The sequence below is a fragment of the Pleurodeles waltl genome, chromosome 7 (assembly GCF_031143425.1).
Source record: "Pleurodeles waltl isolate 20211129_DDA chromosome 7, aPleWal1.hap1.20221129, whole genome shotgun sequence".
Lineage (NCBI taxonomy): Eukaryota > Metazoa > Chordata > Amphibia > Caudata > Salamandridae > Pleurodeles > Pleurodeles waltl.
Window position 1 is genome coordinate 1,529,116,769 of NC_090446.1, and position 24,299 is coordinate 1,529,141,067.

Sequence of the window (24,299 nt, forward strand, 5' to 3'; positions counted from 1 at the left end):
AGTTGAAATAGAGTAGGAGAAAGGGAGGGGTAAGAAAGAGACACAAATGTGTGAGAAGGACAGGCGAGAAATAAATAATAAAAAAAGAGAGGCGGTGGGGAAACAGACAGCTGAGGGGGGGTTGACAGTGGGTCAAAGGTCATATCACATGACTTCCTGTGATGCACTAGGGGAGTCAGAAGACATGTGATGTAACTTCCGCTATCCCTAGCATTTGGAGAATCAACGTCCATGGACAAGCAATGAGGAACAGAGAGAGAGACAGAGAGAAAGAAAGAGAGAGAAAGAGAGAGAAAGAACGAGAGGTAGAAATTAGGGAAACAGCAGTAATAGAGGAAAATGTATGGGACAGAGGCAGAGCGGCAGATAGAGGGCGAGATGACAAGAGAGACAGAAAAGAGGTAAGAGCATGAGGAACAGGATAGGAAGCATGGGGGGAGGGTGTTCCAGGGGCCTACATTGTGCCTGGCAGCCCCTGCGTGATCACCAGGGTGAGAGGATGTGGCATATGGGCCTGAGTTGTTGACTTCGGAGCGGGGGCCCAGGTTTGAGTCTTGGCGTTGGGTCAACATCCTGTAATTCTGGGCAAATCACTTAGGAGCTGATTTAGTTCTTGGCGGAGGGGAATACTCCATCACAATGAGACAGATATCCCATCCGTTGTATTACGATCTCATTATAGTCTATGGAGATCATAATTTGGTGGACGGGACATTTGTGTGTAGTATTCCATCTGCCATCTCCCGTACCCACAATTCAGCACCTTGAGACCCTCATGGGTGATTTGGCATGCATTAAAAATCATGGATTTTGGGATTTATTTAAGGCTGATGGGTGAGGAGGCGCAGCTGAGAAGTGAACCTCCCACGCGTGCCGTGGCATTAGACAGCCTCCAGGCGGGTGACATCCGGGTGGCACATGTGCTGGCTGAGGGTGTCTCTGCTTGAGTAGCTGCCCTCTGCTTTCTCTATCCCTCACACTGATCTACGTTAAGGGAGCAAAGCCTCAACACTCACAAACTGTGCCAGTGAAGGCACACATCGTGAGGTCGAGGTATTGGTGAGTCTATGCGGATCTGCCCCTTGCTTCCGGTCGGGGTGCACCGAACCCTGGGAGAGGTGATGCAGGTTTGGTACCTCTTCTAGCACTTTTTGAGACACAAAGCTTTCCAGCCTTAACATCCCTCAGCATCACTCTTTTTTCACTGAATTGCAAGGGTTTTGTATTAAACCACCTAAATTTCTTCCATGAAATGTTGCTGCCATCTAGTGGCTGAATTTGATTATTATAGCGAGCCAGCTCTCATTAATGGTGTGCATTGTGCAGGACCTACCTACCACTGAGCACAGTGAAGAATGGAGCATATTTATGACATCACTTTTGTTATGCTCTGGTAGTGCAAGCCTCTCAACCATATCTCACAGCCACTTTGCGTGGCTTTGCATGGCCTCAATCAATCATGGACTTGTAAAGCGTGGCTAATCACCCATAGGGTCTCAAGGCGCTGTTTGTGGGCGTGCTGCTCAGTCGAAAAGCCGGGTCTTGAGGTCCTTCCTGAACTGCATCAGTGATGCGGTCCGGCTGAGCTAGAGGGGTAGCGCGTTCCATGTCCGGGCTGCGAGGAAGGAGAAGGATCTGCCCTATGCGGGGCTTTTCCAGATCTGGGGGCGGCTGCAAGGGTGAGCTGAGAGGAGGCCTCATAGATATGGAGAAAGACAAAGCAGCACAAGTCTCTGCGTTGCCTTACTCTGCGCCAGGGAGACGTTCCATCAGCTTTGTAATGGGCTTTTTCACGCCCAGATTTACTTAATAATGTAAACCTGGGGCAGCACCAAACCCTTGCGCCTCCCCAGAGAAGGCGTAACAAGGCGAGATATGTTCATTTCCCCTCAGTTCTTCCACTTTCCATGTGTGCAGGAAAATGCCTCTTGGGGTTGTTTTTGCGCAGGAAGAAACCTTGCGTGCAATCCTGCATGGCACTAGGCAGCCAATTGTGCACGGGGAGAAAGGACAGGAATGCGCCGTATTGTATAACTACGGTGCATTCCCGGCCTTTCACATTGCATAGAGTAGCACAGCAAGGAGACTTGCGTCTCTGCCCTACACCAATTCCCCATAAATATGGGCCAATATATTTACTATTCAAGCCAGCCACGCACTTTATACTGGTGCAAGTGGTTTAAAGGACCAAAGTCAATGTTTCTGCGCTTCCAAGGGTGCTTTTCTGGCTCCATCAGTCCTTACCAGCACTAGAAGTTTCTGTATGTTCAAACATGCCCACACACACACACACACACACACAGACAGGCCAACACATGCAAAGACAAACACAGAACCGCTTACATAAACTCACAAACACACAATCCCTCTGATGCATGGACATACGTAGAACTAAACACAGATTTGTGCACTTTCACAAGTGCACAAGCTCACACAGGCTCACAGGGACAGACACAAGCAGACAATGATACTTACCCCTGCCAGTTGGCTGCCCGCCAGCATCAGCTGGGCCTGGGGAAGGTGTGCCTGCTGCTGTTGGGGCGCAGCCTGAGCAATATGCGTTTGTTGTTGGGGTGCAGGAGAGAGTGCCCCAGAATCCTCGGCTTTAATCTGCAGAGACAAAGACATCACCAGCAGTTATTATCTTGCACACACATCACCCAGTTGAGAACTGTTTTTATTTGCCAGTTTTTAAGAGCACAGTTTGTTTTGATTGCGCTATGTTACTAAACTGCCAAAAATGAAATGCTGATTGTCAGTCACCATACATACCAATAGACCCGATTCAGGCAGATTGTCATGATGCAATATGCGTCAGTGGAGAAAATACATTCTCCGACTATTTTTTTCTTAAATCTCCCACTTGCCTGCTCTAACAAGTAGACATGTAGGACCTTGGCACACTAACACATGGTCCGGAGTCTTAAAGCGTACCCTACAACGTACAAGACTGCCCCCCTCTCTCCGCCCCCATGGAGTTAGGGCCCGCCCTCTTTCCTCCATCCTCGGGTACCACCATACCCCACATCTGTTTGTCTGGTCCCTCAGCGCACATTCCTCAATCTTACCCCGCCCTTCACCCACCCGTCTCCACCTTTACCTCTGCTCCTTACCACCCTCCACTGTTCCCCTACCTTCTCTCCTCCTCCTCTATGTGACCCCTATCTTGTATATGCCTCCTTCCCCTTATTCCTCAGCCCCTACGCCTTGTCTCCCGTCTCCTCCTCCCCTGCTATCTCTCTTAGCTGCCCCGACACCCCCAAAGCAGAGTAACAGGAGCAGCAGGGCTTCTTGCTTTGGGGGTCCCTCTCACCCCTAAGCCATGTGACTGCCTCCCTTGCAGGATGTGTGCAATAGCATGGAATAAGAAATAGTTCAACGTCCGGGAAGGCCACTCTGCTTACCGACCAGGCCCATGAAGTGAAGGGGGGGGCAGCCGTTTAGGGGACCCACTTTGAGCCCATTCTACAGGGGGCCCCATCATTTTGTGTTACGCTACTGTGCATCATCACTGGGTGCAACCATGTTAGGAATCTATCGGGGGACATATGGGAGGTTGCCAACCTTCAGAACACAGTGGTACCCCAGTTAGTCAACTTCTCACAACTGCACATGCGAGTGAAATTTAATGTAAAAAAATGTGTGGAGAAACTCTTCCCTGAAAAGTATGTGTTGTAGGTTTTTCCTTATACCAGACTTACTTTTTTGCAAGACCTATTTAACTGCATATTTTTTTAATAAAACCTCACAAACTTATTTTCAAAATAAATAGGCTGAGATCAGCAGTCAAATGACAATTATTTTCTACTTTTGCTGTAATATCTCTGCTAATAGGCACTTTTGTCTTCCTGCAGCAGCACCCAGGGAGTCTCCTTAAGCCCCTACTACCTTGCAACAAGAAATTGGTCAGGGGTGAGGTATTTACCACACTTAGTCACTAGACATGCCTTGCCACCAATACCAGGCCTCAGATCCCTAGACATGCTCTGTCACGAGTACCAGGCCTCCCTGCACCTAGACATGCCCTGTCACCAGTACCAGGCGTCAGCACCCAAGTCATGCCCTGTCACCAGTACCAGGGCGCCGCCCTAGACATGCCCTGTCACTACTACCATGCCTCCCTGCACCTAGACATGCCCTGTCACTAGTACCAGGCCTCAGCTCCCTAGACATGCCTTGCCGCAATGCCAGGCCTCAGCGCCCAAGACATGCCCTGCCACCAGTACCGGGCCTCAGCTCCCTAGACATGCCCTGTCACCAGTACCAGGCCTCCCCGCCCTAAACATGCCCTGTCACTACTACCATGCCTCCCTGCACCTAGACATGCCCTGTCACTAGTACCAGGCCTCACATCCCTAGACATGCCTTGCCACCAATACCAGGCCTCAGCTCCCTAGACATGCTCTGTCACGAGTACCAGGCCTCCCTGAACATAGTCATGCCCTGTCACTAGTACGAGGCCTCAGCTCCCTAGACTTGCCTGCCACCAACACCAGGCCCCAGCACCCTAGACATGCCCTGTCACCAGTACCAGGCCTTCTCACCCTAGACATGCCCTGTCACCAGTACCAGGCCTCAGCACCGTAGACATGCCTGTCACCAGTACCACGCCTCCTCTCCCTAGACATGCCCTGTCACCAGTACCAGGCCTCAGCACCCTAGACATGCCCTGTCACCAGTACCAGGCCTCAGCTCCCTAGACATGCCTTGTCACCAGTACCAGGCCTCCCCGCCCTAAACATGCCCAGTCACCAGTACCAGGCCTCCCCGCCCTAGACATGCCCTGTCACAAGTACCAGGCCTCCCTGCCCTAGAAATGCCCTGTCACCAGTACCAGGCCTCCCCGCCCTAGACACGCCCTGTCACTAGTACCAGGCTTCAGCACCCTAAACATGCCCTGTGACCAGTACCAGGCCTGCCCACCCTAGACATGCCCTGTCACCAGTAACGGGCCTCCCCACCCTAGACATGTCCTGTCACCAGTACCAGGCCTCCCTGCCCTAGACATGCCATGTCACCAGTACCAGGCCTCCCCGCCCTAGACATGCCCTGTCACCAGTACCGGGCCTCCCCGCCCTAGACATGCCTGTCACTAGTACCAGGGCTCCGCACCCTAGACATGCCCTGTCACTAGTACCAGGCTTCAGCACCCTAGACATGCTTTGTCACCAGTACCAGGCCTCCCCGCCCTAGACATGCTCTGTCACCAGTACCAGGCCTCCCTGCCCTAGACACGCCCAGTCACCAGTACCAGGCCTCCCCGCCCTAGACATGCCCTGTCACCAGTACCAGGGCTCCCCACCCTAGACATGCCCTGTCGCCAGGCCTCCCCACCCTAGACATGCACTGTCACCAGTACCAGGCCTCCCCACCCTAGACATGCACTGTCACCAGTACCAGGCCTCCCCGCCCTTGACATGCCCTGTCACCAGTACCAGGCCTCCCCGCCCTAGACATGCCCTGTCACCAGTACCAGGCCTCCCCGCCCTAGACATGCCCAGTCACCAGTACCAGGCCTCCCCGTCCTAGACATGCCCTGTCACCAGTACCAGGCCTCCACTCCCTAGACATGCCCTGTCACCAGTACCAGGCCTCCACGCCCTAGACATGCCCTGTCACCAGTACCAGGCCTCAGCACCCTAGACATGCCCTGTGACCAGTACCACGCCTCGTCTCCCTAGACATGCCCTGTCACCAGTACCAGGCCTCCCCGCCCTAGACATGCCCTGTCACCAGTACCAGGCCTCCCCGCCCTAGACATGCCCTGTCACCAGTACCAGGCTTCAGCACCCTAGACATGCCCTGTCACCAGTACCAGGCCTCCCCGCCCTAAACATGCACTGTCACCAGTACCAGGGCTCCCTGCACCTAGACATGCCCTGTCACCAGTACCAGGCCTCCCCGCCCTAGACATGCCCTGTCACCAGTACCAGGCCTCCCCGCCCTAGACATGCCCTGTCACCAGTACCAGGGCTCCCTGCACCTAGACATGCCCTGTCACCAGTACCAGGCCTCCCCGTCCTTGACATGCCCTGTCACCAGTACCAGGCCTCCCCGCCCTAGACATGCCCAGTCACCAGTACCAGGCCTCCCCGCCCTAGACATGCCCTGTCACCAGTACCAGGCCTCCCCGCCCTAGACATGCCCTGTCACCAGTACCAGGGCTCCCTGCACCTAGACATGCCCTGTCACCAGTACCAGGCCTCCCCGTCCTTGACATGCCCTGTCACCAGTACCAGGCCTCCCCGCCCTAGACATGCCCAGTCACCAGTACCAGGCCTACCCGCCCTAAACATGCCCAGTCACCAGTACCAGGCCTCCCCGCCCTAGACATGCCGTGTCACCAGTACCAGGCCTCCCCGCACTAGACATGCCCTGTGACCAGTACCAGGCCTCAGCACCCTAGACATGCCCTGTGACCAGTACCACGCCTCCTCTCCCTAGACATGCCCTGTCACCAGTACCAGGCCTCCCCGCCCTAGACATGCCAGTAGGAGGCTGGACTGGCTTGTAGTGAGTACCAAGGTACTTGCACCTTGCACCAGGCCCAGTTATCCCTTATTAGTGTATAGGGTGTCTAGCAGCATAGGCTGATAGATAATGGTAGCTTAGCAGAGCAGCTTAGGCTGAACTAGGAGACGTGTGAAGCTACTACAGTACCACAAGTGTCACTTGCACAATATCATAAGAAAACACAATACACAGTTATACTAAAAATAAAAGTACTTTATTTTTATGACAATATGCCAAAGTATCTTAGAGTGTACCCTCAGTGAGAGGATAGGAAATATACACAAGATATGTGTACACAATACCAAAAATATGCAGTATAGTCTTAGAAAACAGTGCAAACAATGTATAGTTACAATAGGATGCAATGGGGACACATAGGGATAGGGGCAACACAAACCATATACTCCAAAACTGGAATGCGAACCACGAATGGACCCCAAACCTATGTGACCTTGTAGAGGGTCGCTGGGACTATTAGAAAATAGTGAGAGTTAGAAAAATAACCCTCCCCAAGACCCTGAAAAGTGAGTGCAAAGTGCACTAAAGTTCCCCCAAGGACATAGAAGTCGTGATAGAGGAATAATGCAGGAAAGACACAAACCAACAATGCAACAACGATGGATTTCCAATCTTGGGTACCTGTGGAACAAGGGGACCAAGTCCAAAAGTCACAAGCAAGTCGGAGATGGGCAGATGCCCAGGAAATGCCAGCTGTGGGTGCAAAGAAGCTTCTACTGGACAGAAGAAGCTGAGGTTTCTGCCGGAACAAAAAGGGCTAGAGACTTCCCCTTTGGTGGACGGATCCCACTCGCCGTGGAGAGTCGTGCAGAAGTGTTTTCCCGCCGAAAGAATGCCAACAAGCCTTGCTAGCTGCAAATCGTGCGGTTAGCGTTTTTGGATGCTGCTGTGGCCCAAGAGGGACCAGGAGGTCGCAAATTGGACCAGGAGGTAGAGGGGACATCGAGCAAGACGAGGAGCCCTCTTAGCAGCAGGTAGCACCCAGAGAAGTGCCAGAAACAGGCACTACAAGGATGTGTGAAACAGTGCTCACCCAAAGTTACACAAAGGAGTCCCACGTCGCCGGAGACCAACTTAGAAAGTTGTGCAATGCAGGTTAGAGTGCTGTGGACCCAGGCTTGGCTGTGCACAAAGGATTTCCGCCGGAAGTGCACAGGGGCCGGAGTAGCTGCAAAAGTCGCGGTTCCCAGCAATGCAGTCTAGCGAGGTGAGGCAAGGACTTACCTCCACCAAACTTGGACTGAAGAGTCACTGGACTGTGGGAGTCACTCGGACAGAGTTGCTGGATTCGAGGGACCTCGCTCGTCGTGCTGAGAGGAGACCCAAGGGACCGGTAATGCAGCTTTTTGGTGCCTGCGGTTGCAGGGGGAAGATTCCGTCGACCCACGGGAGATTTCTTCGGAGCTTCTAGTGCAGAGAGGAGGCAGACTACCCCCACAGCATGCACCACCAGGAAAACAGTCGAGAAGGCGGCAGGATCAGCGTTACAGAGTTGCAGTAGTCGTCTTTGCTACTATGTTGCAGGTTTGCAGGCTTCCAGCGCGGTCAGCAGTCGATTCCTTGGCAGAAGGTGAAGAGAGAGATGCAGAGGAACTCGGATGAGCTCTTGCATTCATTATCTAAAGTTTCCCCAGAGACAGAGACCCTAAATAGCCAGAAAAGAGGGTTTGGCTACCTAGGAGAGAGGATAGGCTACTAACACCTGAAGGAGCCTATCAGAAGGAGTCTCTGACGTCACCTGGTGGCACTGGCCACTCAGAGCAGTCCAGTGTGCCAGCAGCACCTCTGTTTCCAAGATGGCAGAGGTCTGGAGCACACTGGAGGAGCTCTGGACACCTCCCAGGGGAGGTGCAGGTCAGGGGAGTGGTCACTCCCCTTTCCTTTGTCCAGTTTCGCGCCAGAGCAGGGCTAAGGGGTCCCCTGAACCGGTGTAGACTGGCTTATGCAGAATTGGGCACATCGGTGCCCAAGAAAGCATTTCCAGAGGCTGGGGGAGGCTACTCCTCCCCTGCCTTCACACCATTTTCCAAAAGAGGAAGTCCTTTGTTCTGCCATCCTGGGCCAGGCCTGGCTGGACCCCAGGAGGGCAGATGCCTGTCTGAGGGGTTGGCAGCAGCAGCAGCTGCAGTGAAACCCCAGGAAGGGCAGTTTGGCAGTACCAGGGTCTGTGCTACAGACCACTGGGATCATGGGATTGTGCCAACTATGCCAGGATGGCATAGAGGGGGCAATTCCATGATCATAGACATGTTACATGGCCATATTTGGAGTTACCATTGTGAAGCTACATATAGGTAGTGACCTATATGTAGTGCACACGTGTAATGGTGTCCCCGCACTCACAAAGTCCGTGGAATTGGCCCTGAACAATGTGGGGGCACCTTGGCTAGTGCCAGGGTGCCCTCACACTAAGTAACTTTGCACCTAACCTTTACCAGGTAAAGGTTAGACATATAGGTGACTTATAAGTTACTTAAGTGCAGTGTAAAATGGCTGTGAAATAACGTGGACGTTATTTCACTCAGGCTGCAGTGGCAGGCCTGTGTAAGAATTGTCAGAGCTCCCTATGGGTGGCAAAAGAAATGCTGCAGCCCATAGGGATCTCCTGGAACCCCAATACCCTGGGTACCTCAGTACCATATACTAGGGAATTATAAGGGTGTTCCAGTAAGCCAATGTAAATTGGTAAAATTGGTCACTAGCCTGTCAGTGACAATTTGAAAGAAATGAGAGAGCATAACCACTGAGGTTGTGATTAGCAGAGCCTCAGTGAGACAGTTAGGCATCACACAGGGAACACATACATATAGGCCACAAACTTATGAGCACTGGGGTCCTGGCTAGCAGGGTCCCAGTGACACATAACAAACATACTGAAAACATAGGGTTTTCACTATGAGCACTGGGCCCTGGCTGGCAGTATCCCAGTGAGACAGTGAAAACACCCTGACATACACTCACAAACAGGCCAAAAGTGGGGGTAACAAGGCTAGAAAGAGGCTACTTTCTCACAATGCCCAGTCACCAGTACCAGGCCTCCCCGCCCTAGACATGCCCTGTCACCAGTACCAGGCCTCCCTGCCCTAGACATGCCCTGTCACCAGTACCAGGCCTCCCTGCCCTAGACATGCCCTGTCACTAGTACCAGGCTTAAGCCCCCTAGACATGCCCTGTGACCAGTACCAGGCCTGCCCGACCTAGACATGCCCTGTCACCAGTACTGCACCTCCCCGCCCTAGACATGCCCTGTCACTAGTACCAGGGCTCCGCACCATAGACATGCCCTGTCACCAGTACCAGGCCTCCCTGCCCTAGACATGCCCTGTCACTAGTACCAGGCTTCAGCACCCTAGACATGCACTGTCACCAGTACCAGGCCTCCCCGCCCTAGACATGCCCTGTCACCAGTACCAGGGCTCCCTGCACCTAGACATGCCATGTCACCAGTACCAGGGCTCCCTGCACCTAGACATGCCCTGTCACCAGTACCAGGCCTACCCACCCTAGACATGCCCAGTCACCAGTACCAGGCCTCCCCTCCCTAAACATGCCCAGTCACCAGTACCAGGCCTCCTCGCCCTAGACATGCTGTGTCACCAGTACCAGGCCTCCCCGCCCTAGACATGCCCTGTCACCAGTACCAGGCCTCAGCACCCTAGACATGCCCTGTGACCAGTACCGCGCCTCCTCTCCCTAGACATGCCCAGTCACCAGTACCAGGCCTCCCTGCCCTAGACATGCCCAGTCACCAGTACCAGGCCTCCCCGCCCTAGACATGCCCTGTCACCAGTACCAGGCCTCCCCGCCCTAGACATGCCCTGTCACCAGTACCAGGCCTCCCTGCCCTAGACATGCCCTGTCACCAGTACCAGGCTTCAGCACCCTAGACATGCCCTGTGACCAGTACCAGGCCTGCCCGCCCTAGACATGCCCTGTCACCAGTACCGGGCCTCCCCGCCCTAGACATGCCCTGTCACTAGTACCAGGCCTCAACTCCCTAGACATATCCTGTAACCAGTACCAGGCCTCCCCGTCCTAGACATGCCCTGTCACCAGTACCAGGCCTCCCTCCCTAGACATGCCCTGTCACCAGTACCGGGCCTCCCCACCCTAGACATGCCCTGTCACTAGTACCAGGCCTCAACTCCCTAGACATATCCTGTAACCAGTACCAGGCTTCAGCACCCTAGACATGCCCTGTCACCAGTACCAGGCCTGCCCGCCCTAGACATGCCCTGTCACTAGTACCAGGGCTCCGCACCATAGACATGCACTTTCACCAGTACCAGGCCTCCCCGCCCTAGACATGCCCTGTCACCAGTACCAGGGCTCCCTGCACCTAGACATGCCATGTCACCAGTACCAGGGCTCCCTGCACCTAGACATGCCCTGTCACCAGTACCAGGCCTCCCCGCCCTTGACATGCCCTGTCACCAGTACCAGGCCTCCCCGCCCTAGACATGCCCAGTCACCAGTACCAGGCCTCCCCGCCCTAAACATGCCCAGTCACCAGTACCAGGCCTCCCCGCCCTAGACATGCCGTGTCACCAGTATCAGGCCTCCCCGCCCTAGACATGCCCTGTCACCAGTACCAGGCCTCAGCACCCTAGACATGCCCTGTGACCAGTACCACGCCTCCTCTCTCTAGACATGCCCTGTCACCAGTACCAGGCCTCCCCGCCCTAGACATGCCCAGTCACCAGTACCAGGCCTCCCCACCCTAGACATGCCCTGTCACCAGTACCAGGCCTCCCCGCCCTAGACATGCCCTGTCACCAGTACCAGGCCTCCCTGCCCTAGACATGCTCTGTCACCAGTACCAGGCTTCAGCACCCTAGACATGCCCTGTGACCAATACCAGGCCTGCCCGCCCTAGACATGCCCTGTCACCAGTACCGGGCCTCCCCGCCCTAGACATGCCCTGTCACTAGTACCAGGCCTCAACTCCCTAGACATATCCTGTAACCAGTACCAGGCTTCAGCACCCTAGACATGCCCTGTCACCAGTACCAGGCCTGCCCGCCCTAGACATGCCCTGTCACTAGTACCAGGGCTCCGCACCATAGACATGCACTGTCACCAGTACCAGGCCTCCCCGCCCTAGACATGCCCTGTCACCAGTACCAGGGCTCCCTGCACCTAGACATGCCATGTCACCAGTACCAGGGCTCCCTGCACCTAGACATGCCCTGTCACCAGTACCAGGGCTCCCTGCACCTAGACATGCCATGTCACCAGTACCAGGGCTCCCTGCACCTAGACATGCCATGTCACCAGTACCAGGGCTCCCTGCACCTAGACATGCCATGTCACCAGTACCAGGGCTCCCTGCACCTAGACATGCCTTGCCACCAATACCAGGCCCCAGCATCCTAGACATGCCCTGTCACCAGTACCAGGCCTCCCCGCCCTAGACATGCCGTGTCACCAGTACCAGGCCTCCCCACCCTAGACATGCCCTGTCACCAGTACCAGGCCTCAGCACCCTAGACATGCCCTGTGACCAGTACCACGCCTCCTCTCTCTAGACATGCCCTGTCACCAGTACCAGGCCTCCCCACCCTAGACATGCCCAGTCACCAGTACCAGGCCTCCCCACCCTAGACATGCCCTGTCACCAGTACCAGGCCTCCCCGCCCTAGACATGCCCTGTCACCAGTACCAGGCCCCCCTGCCCTAGACATGCCCTGTCACCAGTACCAGGCTTCAGCACCCTAGACATGCCCTGTGACCAATACCAGGCCTCCCCGTCCTAGACATGCCCTGTCACCAGTACCAGGCCTCCCTCCCTAGACATGCCCTGTCACCAGTACCGGGCCTCCCCGCCCTAGACATGCCCTGTCACTAGTACCAGGCCTCAACTCCCTAGACATATTCTGTAACCAGTACCAGGCTTCAGCACCCTAGACATGCCCTGTCACCAGTACCAGGCCTGCCCACCCTAGACATGCCCTGTCACCAGTACCAGGACTCCCTGCACCTAGACATGCCCTGCCACCAGTACCAGGGCTCCCTGCACCTAGACATGCCCTGTCACCAGTACCAGGGCTCCCTGCACCTAGACATGCCCTGTCACCAGTACCAGGGCTCCCTGCACCTAGACATGCCATGTCACCAGTACCAGGGCTCCCTGCACCTAGACATGCCATGTCACCAGTACCAGGGCTCCCTGCACCTAGACATGCCATGTCACCAGTACCAGGGCTCCCTGCACCTAGACATGCCCTGTCACCAGTACCAGGCCTCCCCGCCCTAGACATGCCCTGTCACCAGTACCAGGGCTCCCTGCACCTAGACATGCCATGTCACCAGTACCAGGGCTCCCTGCACCTAGACATGCCCTGTCACCAGTACCAGGGCTCCCTGCACCTAGACTTGCCCTGTCACCAGTACCAGGCCTCCCCGCCCTAGACATGCCCTGTCACCAGTACCAGGCCTCCCCAACCTAGACATGCCCTGTCACCAGTACCAGGGCTCCCCAACCTAGACATGCCCTGTCACCAGTACCAGGGCTCCCCAACCTAGACATGCCCTGTCACCAGTACCAGGCCTCCCTGCCCTAGACATGCCCTGTCACCAGTACCAGGCCTCCCCAACCTAGACATGCCCTGTCTCCAGTACCAGGGCTCCCCAACCTAGACATGCCCTGTCACCAGTACCAGGCCTCCCTGCCCTAGACATGCCCTGTCACCAGCACCAGGCCTCCCCAACCTAGACATGCCCTGTCACCAGTACCAGGGCTCCACAACCTAGACATGCCCTGTCACCAGTACCTCTGTACAACAATCACATACTCTAGGAAACACTGGCTGCAGACAGTGAAGTACTGGTGCTTTCCCACAGCGGTCTCTGCTCCTCTGGACCCTGTCTCTGCCGCACTGGACCCCTGTCTCTGCCGCACTGGACCCCTGTCTCTCCTGCACTGGACCCCTGTCTCTGCTGCACTGGACCCCGGTCTCTGCTGCATTGGACCCCTGTCTCTCCTGCACTGGACCCCTGTCTCTGCTGCACTGGACCCCGGTCTCTGCTGCTCTGGACCCCTGTCTCTGCTGCTCTGGACCCCTGTCTCTGCTGCTCTGGACCCCTGTCTCTGCTGCACTGGACCCCTGTCCCTGCTGCACTGGACCCTGTGTCTGCCGCACTGGACCCCTCTCTCTGCTGCTCTGGACCCCTCTGCTGCTCTGGACCCCTCTCTCTGCTGCTCTGGACCCCTGTCTCTGCTGCACTGGACCCCTGTCCCTGCTGCTCTGGACCCCTGTCTCTGCTGCTCTGGACCCCTGTCTCTGCTGCTCTGGACCCCTCTCTCTGCTGCACTGGACCCCTCTCTCTGCTGCTCTGGACCCCTGTCTCTGCTGCTCTGGACCCCTGTCTCTGCTGCTCTGGACCCCTGTCTCTGCTGCTCTGGACCCGTCTCTGCTGCACTGGACCCCTGTCTCTGCTGCTCTTCACCCTGTCCCTGCTGCACGTCATCCCCTGACCCTGTCTCTCCCGCACTGACCCTGTCTCTCCCGCACTGACCCTGTCTCTCCCGCACTGACGCCGCTCACGGCGCAGCTTTCCTCCTTCACCTGCGGCAGCATGACCACCCTGGTGTTTCCTGCAGGAGGTGGAGCTCCCTGGGAGCTGCCGGGGGTGTAGAGCCGCACGTGTACCTGCCAGGAATGCTGGGAGAATTTGCATAAATCACGAGGAAGAAGCAGACTTCCTGCCACTGCTCAGGGTGGGGCAGGTGGCCGCGAGCAGGAAGGGGTGTCACACCTGGGGAGGAGGAAGGAGCCTGGACAAAGGGGGAGGGCTCCAGGCCCAGGATGTGAGAGAGGAAGACGGTAAGTATGGGTGGCCACCTTGTGGCCTCAGAAGCCAGTACCGCCCTTCTGTTAACAATACTTATCAGTCGGGCAGGTTCCAGCCCAAGAGGCTGCCCCTCTCCGCCCCTCTCCGCCCCTCTCAGGCACCCTCCGGCAGCTGAGAGTGAGGGGAGGAGAAACTGAGATGACAGAACCACAGCACTTAGGGGCATATTTGTGAGCCCTTTGCACCACCATTGTGTCACTTCTTGTGAGGCAATGGTGGTGCAGACCTTGCAGCCATCTCTATGGGGCCACGCTGTGAATGGACTGATAGATATGGAGTAAGGCAAGGCAGCATAAGTCACTGCGCTCTGTTACCCTGCGCCAGGGAGGCGCTCCATGGGCGCTGTGGTGGGTGTGCACACGCAACAACCATGGATGTACGCATGTCCCAAGAGTTACCAACCCTGGTAAACCTGCAGATGCACCAAAATCCTACCCTCCCAGGTGAGGAGCAACGAGGATGAATGTCTTTATTTCTCATTGTCTTTTACTCTAGGTGTGCGGGTTCTGCTGCACACATAGGAAGAAGAAAAGGAAGGTGCCCATTCCTGCAAAAAATCAAATCTGCATGCAAATCCGACTCCCTTGTGCCCGTGTTGGCACTAGGCAGCCAAAATGGAGCCAGCGCCGTAGGAAAGGGTGGAGTGTGCCGTATTGCTTAAGTACTGTGCATTCCTGCCCTTTCTCTTTGATTCAGAGCAGCACATACGATGACTTGCTGCCTGTGCCAAACGTTCATTAATTAGACCCTTAATTTGTAAAAGAAAAGTAGCAGGACCCTTCTCAGGAGGTCACTGCAGCTTGTAGCACACATTGCCCCTGACAGCACTGCCAATAACAGTGCCAGCCCAACTTACTAACTATAGCTCTCCTGACAATGCAGACTATTCCAGGCCACCCAATGCTATAAGAATGGCATGAAATAGTTTGAACCCTCTTCTTAATGTATAGTGAATTATTAAATGCTGTTGCTGTGCTCTTCGGAAAATTAGACAGACCAAAAGTAGAAAATGAAGTGCCAGTGCTGAGCGCTGGAAACCACCGGCTGAAATTAAGCACTGCAGAACTACAATATATTAAACACAGAAAGTCATAGCTTATGATGAGCAGTGGAAGAATACCTGCCCAAATGCACTGCTCATGACCTCATAGGCCATAGATTATCTAAGTAATGACATCATCAATGACATCAGCAGTTTAGTAACTCAACATGTCAGAATCTAGTGGCCTCAACTTTGAGCCACACCTGAGCAGCCTCTAAATGTTCTCATGCACAGCATATCCAGCGATGTCTCGCTGTCATCGCATAAAACCTATCCAGAGATATCTAGCTGTCCTTGCACAGAAACCGCCCGCAGTGTCTCACTGTTGTCACAGAGACCATATCCAGAGGTCTCTAAATATCCTTGCATGGAAACCACACATGGGTGTCTCGCTCTTCTCGCAGAGACCATATTCAGTATTCTCCAACTGTCCTTGCATGGAGACCACCCAGTGATGTCTCGCTGTTGTTGCAGAGACTATGTCCAGCAGTCTCTAACTGTCTTTGCACAAAACACACCCAGCGGTGTGTTCATAGACCATATCCAGAGGTCTCTAAATGTCCTCCCAGTGGTGCGTCGCACAGACCATATCCAGAGGTCTCTAAATGTCCTCCCAGTGGTGCGTCGCACAGACCATATCCAGAGGTCTCTAAATGTCCTTCCAGAAGCCTCTAACTTTAATGGCACAGACATTACCCATTGCTTTCTCTTTCTCATCATGCAAGCCAACCCAGCTGTGCATGCCCTTTGGTCATGCTTGTCAGGTGCGGCTTATGTTCCACTAATACCTGCAGTGCTTTGCACCCACCGCATGTGTCTACATGGTCATATGCCGGTGCACTGTGGTTTTGTCAGGATTTGTATCCTAAATAGAAAAACGTGCTAATTCATCCAAAATTCATCGATAGGGACACACAATTGTGAAGCCAAAACAAAATCTTGGATTGCGGGATATCTGAAACAAAAAAGAGGGAGTCTTCTAATTTTTGGGGCAGATCTGTTCCTCTGGAACAACTACATTCTCACTCGACTCATGGTACGCTCCGCAACCCTCTTCATACAATTTTACTGTGCGCATGATTTTCATAACACAGACGTTTGTGCTGCACATTATGTAGAGGCCAAGGCAACAAATGTTGTGAGCTGCTGCAAGCCAATCAGATTGCCACCCTACCTAGAAAAAGTGAAAAACTTTGTCTCATCCCATCAGGTCTACGTTGTTTGCACCTACCCCAAAGTGCAGCCACTCCGCACAGGCAGTATGTTGTGGGGAAGGTTTCAATTAATTTTCCCATGGATTAGCAGGTGCTAAAAATGGATGTTTGCTATTGGATTCACAGATGCAAGTCAGTGGATCAACAAAGTAGGAGCCCTTATGGGGGAAATGTATTTTGTGGAAAGGGATCCTGAAATATTACTATATAATATTATATAGAGATACACCACTAACATTTTAATAGGATGTCACTGATGAGATTAATAAAAATAGAAGGATGTTAGGATAAGTTGTTATTCCCACATCTCAAGTCAGGTCTACATGTTTTGGCCATTCTCTAAGGCCATACTGGGCCAGTGACCTTCCTCAGGACCAAGGACCTCCATTCTATTCCCATCCAAATAATAATGTTGTATCTTTTGGTGTAGGGAAAAAGATCCAAAAAGCACTATATGAATTGTGTCATTCAAGAAATCTCTAATTATAAGAACACTTACCGCATGCAGGGAGAACAGCCGTGTATGAGTAGATCATTTTATCTAGTCGTATTTTGGGATCCCATCCCACAAAAGAAATCCCTCTAAGAATTCTTACTTTGGAGTCCACTCAGGCATTGCATTTACCTTGAGTGAGGAGGGGACACGACAATGAAGCATACCACCAATGGTGGGTGCAGGTCTTTCATCCTTTGCAGATTCACCCTACTTTCTGCTTGTAGAGGACTTGGCTATCTACAAGCAAATTTGTAGGCTGATCTGCAAAGGAGGTCAAACTGGTTTACGTCAGCCTTTGTGTTTGGGCAGAAGTCTTAGATGAATATATGATTGAGCCAGGAACCACTCAGAGGGTCACCTCCTGTGACTTTTCTGAGGCACAGTGGCTGCCCCATAAAAGGAAAGCACAAAGATCTTGCCCTAAGCTGTGCATTATCATCTTCAGCCACATGTAACATGTTGTCAGTGTTGCCACAGAAACATGACATGCACACTACAGGTAAGGCCAAAGACGCGTGGGAAGTACAGGGCCACGTTTATGAGGCGCAGAATGCACTTCAGAAGGAGGGGATCAGTGAACCTCTCTCCCAGGGGGTACAAGTGGGGATGTCTTTGCCCGTCACTAGAATCTCAGCGGGCACCAACCACCAGTCTCTAGGGAACTGGGCAAACACTTTGGATGGGCAGGGCAGTGCCTGGGCTCTACTGCTGGAGCACTGGAAAAGGTGGAAACTCCAAAACTGGGAATGTTTAACACATGACGGGAAAGAGTCCAATTCACATATTTACTTGGCACCTGAGGACTTTTGGTTTGTATACATCACAAGTTTGTTTGTGAAAACAACATTTTCTAATAGATGCTACAATATTTATATGCAGCAAGATCTTTGAACTAATTTAGGGATCTTCGGAAATGCCCAGTAGAGTTACAATCATTAAAAATCTCATCAGCGAAGCCCAGATTTATATGTAAGTTTATGAATTGGTTTGGGATTCAACCAGCAAGATTCTCAAATCCTACTTACTAGATAGATACCCCATCAACCAACAACATGCACCCTCACCTAGTCACTATTTTACTAACAAGTCTGGTGTAATCCCCCTGCGGCTTTTCTTCTAGTAGAGAACAAACATGTCTATTGGATTCTGAAGTGTAAGTGCAACCTTTAGGACAAACCTCAGCACTTCTCCCACACGTTTTATCCCAGGACCAATCTGTATGAAACTCTCTAGCATCAATCTTGGGTCCAATCATACTATCTGTAGAAGGTTGTGGGCAGATTTGTCAAATGAGGTTGAATTTACTTGCAATAAAAAAAATTGTTTTTCATGGGCAAAATGGGGAATAATATCTAACTTTAAAACCGAGGCAACTATCTTCAACCATGCACTATATTTTGAAAGGGAGAGACACTCAGAAAGAGGATTGTCAGATAGAAGAAAGGATGAAAGGGAGGAAGACTAAAAGAAATGAAATAGAACAAGCAAAAGAATGTGAAAGGAAAAAAGAGAGTGGGAGACAGAGTGCCGAAAAGAGAAAAATTGAGGAATGGAAAGAAATGAAGAAATACAGAAGGCAGAAGTTAAAACCTTTGCTGACCCGGTGAGCCTGGCTTGCATTTTAAATTATATAAGCCAGACGTGTGGACTTGCCGAAGCTGCTAGATTCTGGGCATTATTAATCTTCTTTGTGACCCGACAGCTAGAAGTTTTTGCCTGAGAGAAAACTTCTGGATCTTGGGCACAATACAACCTTATGGCCCAAACAACAAGATAGAAATGAACTTTTTTTGTACCCACAAGGTCACTCTCTAGATTCACTTTAGACTAGGGTTGGACAAAAAATTCGGCTACGCCGGCGGAGTTCGTGTAGTTTTGTGCACTCCGCGTGGAGCGCGGAGTTATAAAAAACTCTGCAAAGTGATGCAGAGTGGAGTTTTTTCTCCCTTGCAGCTCACCAATGTTAAGTTGGTGAGGTCAAGTAAGAGAAAATGCTATGTTGGCGAGTGAAATTTCTGAAAGTGGCCGGTTGGAGCAGGCTGCTACTGCCTGCGTTGAGAATGCTGCCCCTTGCATTGAGGAAGCAGTCGCTCAAGTAGAAAATCTACCTAAGCGGCAGAAAGAAGCTAGCACCCTCTGCGCTCCATGTGATGCCATTTGCACTGATTTTATAGAGTGGGAGAAAATCCTGATGCTGAAAATCAGAGCGAACAGCGCAACTTACTCAGACTCCGTCACTCACTGAGCTTCGCGTAGTGTGGCAGAGTTCGACGTAGCAGAACTTTTAACTGGCCTAGTTTAGACTCATATCCTTGATATGAAGTACGACACTGCAAGATCGAAACCCATGGTTCATTTGAAGTTTTAATTACTCTGTCCTTTTTTCCTTCAATGGCATATTCTCTCTTCTCAGGCTTGTTCTCTTCTTGGACTCTGGTCACTTCACCTAATTTTACTGCCAATGACTTTTGTACTTGATTTCTTTTCCTGTGGTCCCGCTCATGGTATTCTTGCTGACAGTTTTGCTGTCCAGGGACCTTTTGTACTTGTAATGTTCTCCTACAATCCTTTACTCTCTACTCTTGAATTACAACAGCACTGATGTTTCCAAGATTTGATTCTGATTGCTCCTGACTGGTCACTGATTTGTCAGCGCGACAACATCACTTGTTTCATGTCTCCATCAGGTCGTCACAGCTTTATAAGGCTCAAGATGAAACTCATGGGCATGAAACACATTCACCAATGAGTTGCACGAATGAAAGTGGAAACTATAAATGATATATTGAAATATAGGCCCTCATTACGACCCTGGCGGTTTGTAACCGCCAGGGCCGCGGGACGCGGTGGCACCGCCGACAGGCCGGCGGTGCCCCGCGGGGCATTCTGACCGCGGCGGCTTAGCCGCGGTCAGAGAAGGGAAACCGGCGGTCTCCCGCCGGTTTCCCGCTGCCCCCAAGGAATCCTCCAAGCCGGCGCAGCTTGCTGCGCCGGCTTGGGGATTCCGACTCCCCCTCCCGCCATCCAGTTCCTGGCGGTTCTCCCGCCGGGATCCGGATGGCAGGAGGGGGAGTCGCGGGGCCCCTGGGGGCCCCTGCAGTGCCCATGCCAATGGCATGGGCACTGCAGGGGCCCCCATAAGAGGGCCCCGCTTGTATTTCACTGTCTGCATAGCAGACAGTGAAATACGCGACGGGTGCAGTAGCACCCGTCGCACCTTCCCACTCCGCCGGCTCGATTACGAGCCGGCTTCATGGTGGGAAGGTCGTTTTCCCCTGGGCTGGCGGGCGGCCTTTCGGCGGCCGCCCGCCAGCCCAGGGGAAAACTTGGAATGCCGGCCGCGGTCTTCAGACCGCGGTGCGGTATTCCTGCGGCGCAACTTTGGCGGGCGGCCTCCGCCGCCCGTCAAAGTTGTAATGAGGGCCATAGTTTACCACACATACATGGGCAGTTCATTTTCCCTAAAGCAACCATCTACCGCCCCACCTCCCCATCACAAAGAGAGCCTTGGAGAAGTAAAGAAGCACAATGGTAGCCGGATGCTTGCGCATGTCCAAGATGGAATCTGGACAGCTTTCCAGATCATCATGAACGGCTTTGTTCAATAAGTCTATGGTGTCAGGACACTACACCAGTGCACCTAAGACACGAGGTAAAGCACCTTAACACTGAGAATTCCCTTGTAAAGCTTTAAGGGACTGCCACTCAGGGCTGTGAAACCCCCCTTAGATCTAAAAGTCCTCCCACCAGTACAAATTGAGCACTGCCTGAGGAAGAGTGTTTGGAGAACAAGACAGAGGGAGAGGGAAGAGGAAGGCGAACATAAAAGGCTGAGATGAGATAGAGCCAAGGAGCAAGGCGAGGTGACTGGAGCTATAGAAAATGTGCAGGAGAGGGAGAGGTGGTAAAGAGAAAACCAGGAGCAGAGTGAAAGAGCAAGGGACAGCCAGAGAGAAGGGGGGAAGAGGTAGAGGGCGTTATCGACATAGAGCAGCCAGGAGAGGAGTAGACGGAAGAAGAGAGAGCAGCTGGAGAGCAATGAGGAGGAAAGACCAAGAGGGAAGAAAATGAACAAACCAGGAAAGGAAAACATAAACTATTTCCTCCTGTTCTTTCCTGTTTCTAACTGCCAGTGCCATCAGGTGCCCGGGTTGGTGTTGGCGCTTCACAACCCCCCTTCCCTCCTAACCCTGAGCGACGCTTTGACTTTCTGAAAGCACCAGGTTTTGGAGACACCATCATAACTGCACTCAGCTGAATTGTATGTGCAACTATGAAGTGCTTTTCTGATTCCTGTGAGTCCCAAAGCGCTGCAATATTTTGCTGAAATCCATTCCAGAGTGTCCTCCCTCGACCCCTTTGGGGTGCTGGCCAATCCATGTGGACTTTGATGCCCCAGACCAGCACGCCAGGTCTCACTCTGGGTTTTGGCCTGTTTCACAGAAGGGGCTACCCCATGCACTCCAGGGAGGCTGGGCACTTCTGACAAGATGCTGTCTGTGGTTCACCTGGGGCAGGGCAATGCCATGCCTGACTTACCCACAAGGCTGGCGCTCAAGTTCAGATTCGCTCCTCGTGGTAAGGCAAGCCCCTGACGTGTCCCTGATTCTCAAAGGTAAAGGTATCGCTGAACGTGCCCCGGTAAGGATGGGGCAGGAGGAGCTGCTGATTCTTCATGGTAAGGATGGTGCAGAAGGAGCTGCTGATTCTTCATGGTAAGGATGGTGCAGGAGGAGCTACTGATTCTTCATGGTAAGGATGGTGCAGGAGGAGCTTCTGATACTTCATGGTAAGGATGGTGCAGGAGGGGCTGCTGAGTCTTCATGGTAAGGATGGTGCAGGAGGGGCTGCTGAGTCTTCATGGTAAGGATGGTGCAGGAGGAGCTGCTGAGTCTTCATGGTAAGGATAGTGCAGGAGGAGCTGCTGAGTCTTCATGGTAAGGATGGTGCAGAAGGAGCTGCTGATTCTTCATGGTAAGGATGGTGCAGGAGGGGCTGCTGAGTCTTCATGGTAAGAATAGTGCAGGAGGAGCTGCTGAGTCTTCATGGTAAGGATGGTGCAGAAGGAGCTGCTGATTCTTCATGGTAAGGATGGTGCAGGAAGAGATGCTGAGTCTTCATGGTAAGGATGGTGCAGGAGGAACTGCTGATTCTTCATGGTAAGGATGGTGCAGGAGGAGCTGCTGACTCTCCCCGGTAAGGATGGTGCAGAAGTTGCTGCTGATTCTTCATGGTAAGGATGGTGCAGGAGGAGCTGCTGATTCGTCATGGTAAGGATGGTGCAGGAGGAGCTGCTGATTCTTCATGGTAAGGATGGTGCAGGAGGGGCTGCTGAGTCTTCATGGTAAGGATGGTGCAGGAGGAGCTGCTGATTCGTCATGGTAAGGATGGTGCAGGAGGGGCTGCTGAGTCTTCATGGTAAGGATGGTGCAGGAGGAGCTGCTGAGTCTTCATGGTAAGAATAGTGCAGGAGGAGCTGCTGAGTCTTCATGGTAAGGATGGTGCAGAAGGAGCTGCTGATTCTTCATGGTAAGGATGGTGCAGGAGGAGATTCTGATTCTTCGTGGTAAGGCTAGCACCAAACATGTCGCTGACTTTCATGGCAAGGCTAGCGCCTGACATAAGCCTGAGTTTTACCAGCTGCACTTACCAGAGGGAAGCAGTCTGGCGGGTTACTACCCATCTCACCCTCAGACTAGACAACCTCTGTCACAAACACATACAGTGATAGCACAAAAAACACCCTGAAATATAAAAGGCATCCTGCCTGAATCTCAATGGTCTCCACTGAGCAGGCAAAGGGTTACGGGGGCACATTTTTAGTATGTTGGAGATGGGGGTACAAGTCCCAACCATAGGGTCGTAGCTCTGACCCCCGAGACAACAAATCTGTCACTGGAAGAATGTACTTAGGAGATTTGTGCTAAACAACCTGCCTGATTCCTCTTCTTCCTTGCACTTCAACAAACGGATCAGCTGCTTTGGTCAGGCCCGGAGAAGCCACTTTCAGAGTCCAAGGCAAGAAGGTCATTGTGAGAGCTCAAGGCAAGAGCTCAGGGCAAGGAGGTGATTGTAAGAGCTCAAGGCAAAGAGACCATCTTCGGATCCCAAGGCAAAGAGGATATCTTTAGAGCTCCCTAGGAGGTCACCTGCAGAGCCCGCGGCAATAAGGTTATCTTGGGAGACCAGAGTCATGATTAGGGATGGGTGAAGAATTCCGCTCTGCCGGTGGAGTTTCCACGACTCGGCGCAGAGGGCAAAGCGCTGAATTCTGTAAAACTCCATGAAGTGACGCGGAGCAGAGTTTTTTCTCTCGCTCGCCAACGTTAAACAAATTGCTAAGTTAGCGAGCGAGATTTCTGAACCCGAGCGCTCATGGTAGGCCACAATCGCTCACTATTAGAAAGCTGCCTCTCGGGTTCAGGAACCTTCCGCTCGAGTAGAAAATCTACTCAAACATCATAAAGAAGTTAGTGCCCTCTGGTGTTCCGCGTGATGCCGTTTGCACTAATTTTGCAGTGCGGGAGAAACTCCTGGCACTGAAAATCAGCACGACGGCACAACTTACCCAAACTCTACCACTTGTGGAACTCTGCGTAGCATTGCAGAGTTTTGTTGGCACTTCATGGAGTTTGTGAACTCCGCCCAGGCCTAGTGATGAGTTCATCTTAGATGCCATGGAAAGGAAGACTTCTTAAGAACCTACTGCCAGGAGGTCACCTCAGAGCTTAAGGCAAGGAATTTATAGCTAGGCCCCAAGGGAAGGAGTTCATATTCACAACCTGGAGCAAGAAGGTTGTCTTCAGAGCCTAAGGCAAAGAGGGGCTTTTCAGAGCCCCATGGAAAGAGGTCATCTTCTGAGCCCTGGCCAAGGAGGTCAAAGCATGCCTTCTTCTTAGCCTCAGAAAAGAAAAGCTATCTTCAGATCCCAGGGCAAGGGAGGGCCATCTCCAGAGCCCAAGCAAAGGGAATCCATCTGCAGTTCCCGGGGAAGCAGAGACAATATTCAGAGCATGGGGGCAATGGCACGCCAACTTTGGAGCCCAAGAATAGCCACCTTATTCATGGCTAGTGCAAGATATCGTCAGTTTCAGCTCAGGCTAAAGGAATGTATCCCATATTCATGATAATGGGATAAAATCTTCAGAACTCAGGTGAAGAA

The 24,299-nt window shown here is 52.7% G+C and overlaps 1 protein-coding gene across 1 annotated transcript in view; it reads right to left on the reverse strand.

Annotated features, from left to right (window-relative positions):
- POU2F2 (POU class 2 homeobox 2) overlaps positions 1 to 24,299 on the reverse strand; it is a 219,699-nt gene that overhangs the window by 44,264 nt on the left and 151,136 nt on the right. Inside the window, exon 5 of the mRNA XM_069201381.1 lies at positions 2,476 to 2,610. Coding sequence (XP_069057482.1) covers positions 2,476 to 2,610 — 135 coding nt within the window. The remainder of the gene's footprint in view (positions 1 to 2,475; positions 2,611 to 24,299) is intronic.